The sequence below is a fragment of the Priapulus caudatus genome, unplaced genomic scaffold (assembly GCF_000485595.1).
Source record: "Priapulus caudatus unplaced genomic scaffold, Priapulus_caudatus-5.0.1 Scaffold5424, whole genome shotgun sequence".
Taxonomy (NCBI): Eukaryota; Metazoa; Priapulida; class Priapulimorpha; order Priapulimorphida; family Priapulidae; genus Priapulus; species Priapulus caudatus.
Window position 1 is genome coordinate 1 of NW_014582485.1, and position 2,962 is coordinate 2,962.

General features: G+C 51.7%; 1 protein-coding gene across 1 annotated transcript in view; it reads left to right on the forward strand.

Annotated features, from left to right (window-relative positions):
* Positions 1–2,088: 2,088 nt before the first annotated feature.
* Positions 2,089–2,962, forward strand: part of LOC106819976 (dimethylaniline monooxygenase [N-oxide-forming] 5-like) — a gene marked incomplete at its 3' end in the record, with an annotated part of 6,058 nt that continues 5,184 nt past the window's right edge. The window contains exons 1-2 of the mRNA XM_014824540.1: positions 2,089–2,102; positions 2,606–2,763. Coding sequence (XP_014680026.1) covers positions 2,089–2,102; positions 2,606–2,763 — 172 coding nt within the window. The remainder of the gene's footprint in view (positions 2,103–2,605; positions 2,764–2,962) is intronic.

A 2,962-nucleotide genomic window follows, 5' to 3' on the forward strand; every position in this document is an offset into this window, starting at 1 on the left:
CTACTACTACTACTACTACTACTACTACTACTACTACTACTACTACTACTGCTGCTGCTGCTGCTGCTGCTGTTATAGCTGTAGTTGGCTGTGATTGCTGGCCGATCCTGCTGTATACACGTCACCTATTGTCCGACAGCTTACGTAACCAGCGGGTCGGGCAGACGAGGACACGGTCCGTCCGCTCCCGCCCTTCCATAACATCCCACCTCTCCCACCACTACACCTCTCCCATCTCTCCCACCACTACACCCTCCCACCACTACACCCTCCCACCACTACACCCCTCCCACCACTACACCCCTCCCACCACTACACCCCTCCCACCACTACACCCCTCCAACCACTANTACACCCTCCGACCTACTAACCCCCCCACCACTACACCCTCCCACCACCTACACCCTCCCACCACCTACACCCTCCCACCACTACACCTCTCCCCATCTCTCCCACCACTACACCCTCCCACCACTACACCCTCCCACCACTACACCCCTACATCCCACCTCTCCCCCCACTACACCCCTCTCACCACTACACCCATCCCACCACTACACTCCCCCCATCCCACCTCTACCACCGCTACACCTCTCCCAGCCCTCCCACCACTACACCTCTCCCCGCCTTCCCGCCCACTCCCGCCCTTCCTGTCACTACACCCCACTCCTCCCGCCCCTACCACCACTACACCTCACCCCTCACACTTAATTCACACCGACATCTCCAGGGCCCAGCTGGCGTCGTCATGGCGACGGTAAAGCAACCATAACATGCCGCAAATAGCAGACGATGTTCAGAACATAGTTTGAGACAGTGGTGAGACAGTGGTGAAGCAGTGGTGAGACAGTGGTGAGACAGTGGTCAGACAGTGGTCAGACAGTGGTGAGACAGTGGTGAGACAGTGGTCAGACAGTCCTGGTGGCCTGCCTGCCTGCCTGACCGCCTGTCTTCCTACCTGCCTACCTCCCTGCCTACCTACCTGTCTGTCCCCAATACGTAATTGAAATCTCACTCCCATGACGATGGCCCACAAAGAGCTTTCTTTTTCTTCGTGTCGACGGCCGTAAGATTGCGTGAGAAAAAAACCGAGCGCACGCGTGTGTCCGCAGAGTAACAAAGAGTTACGTCTGCAAGGCTCGGCCACGCTTGCCCGCCTTGCTGGGTCTATGACATCTCAAGGTAACGGACAACTTTTATTATTACGCAACGCCAAAGAATGCAGGAGAAATCCTTCGGCGGCGCATGCGCGCGAGCGTCTTTGTTCGCACCGCAAACCGCGGCCATGTAGAAACGTGACAGGGTTCCCCCTCTCTCACGTAACCCCGGGTAACGGTGTGCCGCTCCCATATAGATGGCGCTAGCATCGTCGCGAGGTCGATGTCCCCGTAACGATGGCATGAGGTTTTCCTTCTAATAAATTATCCATATTTATCTCTCTGTCTCTCTCTCTCTCTCTCTCTCTCTATCATATATATACTATTTATATATATCTTGCTCTCTCCCCTCTCTCTCTTTCTCTCTCTCTCTCTCTATACTTATATATATATATTATATAGTTAATATATATATATTTCTATAATATATATATATAGAGAGTAGAGACGAGAATGAAGAGAGGAGAGTAGCAGAGAGAGTTGACGAGAGAGATCCACTAGCACAAAGGTTGGTCAAGAGGGGTTCGTGAACTGGCCTTTGGTGCAGAATCGCGGCGCCGTGCCAGCGGTGTTCTGTGTGAGTTCTTAGGGTGGTTGACGCTGGACGCCGATTGACGTAACAATAGATACCCAACCGAACTTTCGACTGGCTGAAGGAGGGGAAAGGGATAGAGAGGAGGGGGAGAGACGATAGATAGATAGAGAGAGAGACAGCGAAAAGCGAGAGAGAGGATCGAGAGAGAGAGATAGAGAGAGATGAGAGAGAGAAGAGAGAGAGATCTTAGACTTAGAGAAGATGAGAGAGAGAGAGAGAGAGATGAGAGAGCCATTTAGAGAGAGCGGAGAGAGAGAGAGAGAGGAGAGAGAGAGAGAGAGACGAGAGAGACGAGAGAGAGAGAACGACGAGCGTGGACGTGGGAGGTTGTGGGTTATGGTGTTTGTCAAGTGAGTTACATGGAATCACCCGCGAATGCGTGGCTCACCGCCTTCTATGCACACACACACACGCGCCACACACACACACACCACCACACACACACACGACACACACAACAACACACACACACACACACACACACACACACACACACACACACACACACACACACACACACACACGCACGTATATACACACACACGCACGCACGTATATACACGCGCACGCACGCACGTATATACACACACACGCACGCACGTATATACACGCGCAAGCACGCACACACGCACGCACGCTCTAGCTTGTGACACTCTGGACTCTCAATGCTTCAAATATCGCAGTTCAAATTGTGAATCCGTTTTCGTTTAAGATAAAGTAAACTTTTAATATTTTCGCTCTACGAATTAATAATAACGTGATAGTAAATACGTAATTAGCTAATCAATTTATCAATTAACGTGATAGTAAATACGTAATTAGCTAATCAATTTATCAATTAATTGCTTCGTAGAGCCTTGGAGGCGCACCCGACGATCCATGACGAACTACCGCACCGCATCCTGACCGGATCTGTGCAGGTGCGACCGGATGTCCGGCGGTTCACGCCGACAGGTGTCGTATTTGAAGGCGGACTGCACGAGGAGGTTGACGTAGTCATCATGGCCACCGGTAGGTGGCGCGCATGCGGTCGGCACGGCGGTTGCTAACTGTGATTTAGACAGAATTACAGGCAAGGGGAGAGATAGCGAGGGAGAGAGAGAGAGAGAAGAAAGAGAGAGAAAGAGAGAGAAGAGAGAGAGAGGAGAGAAGAAGAGAGAGAGAAGAGAGAGAGAGAGAAGAGAGAGAGAAAGAAGAGAGAGAGAGAGAG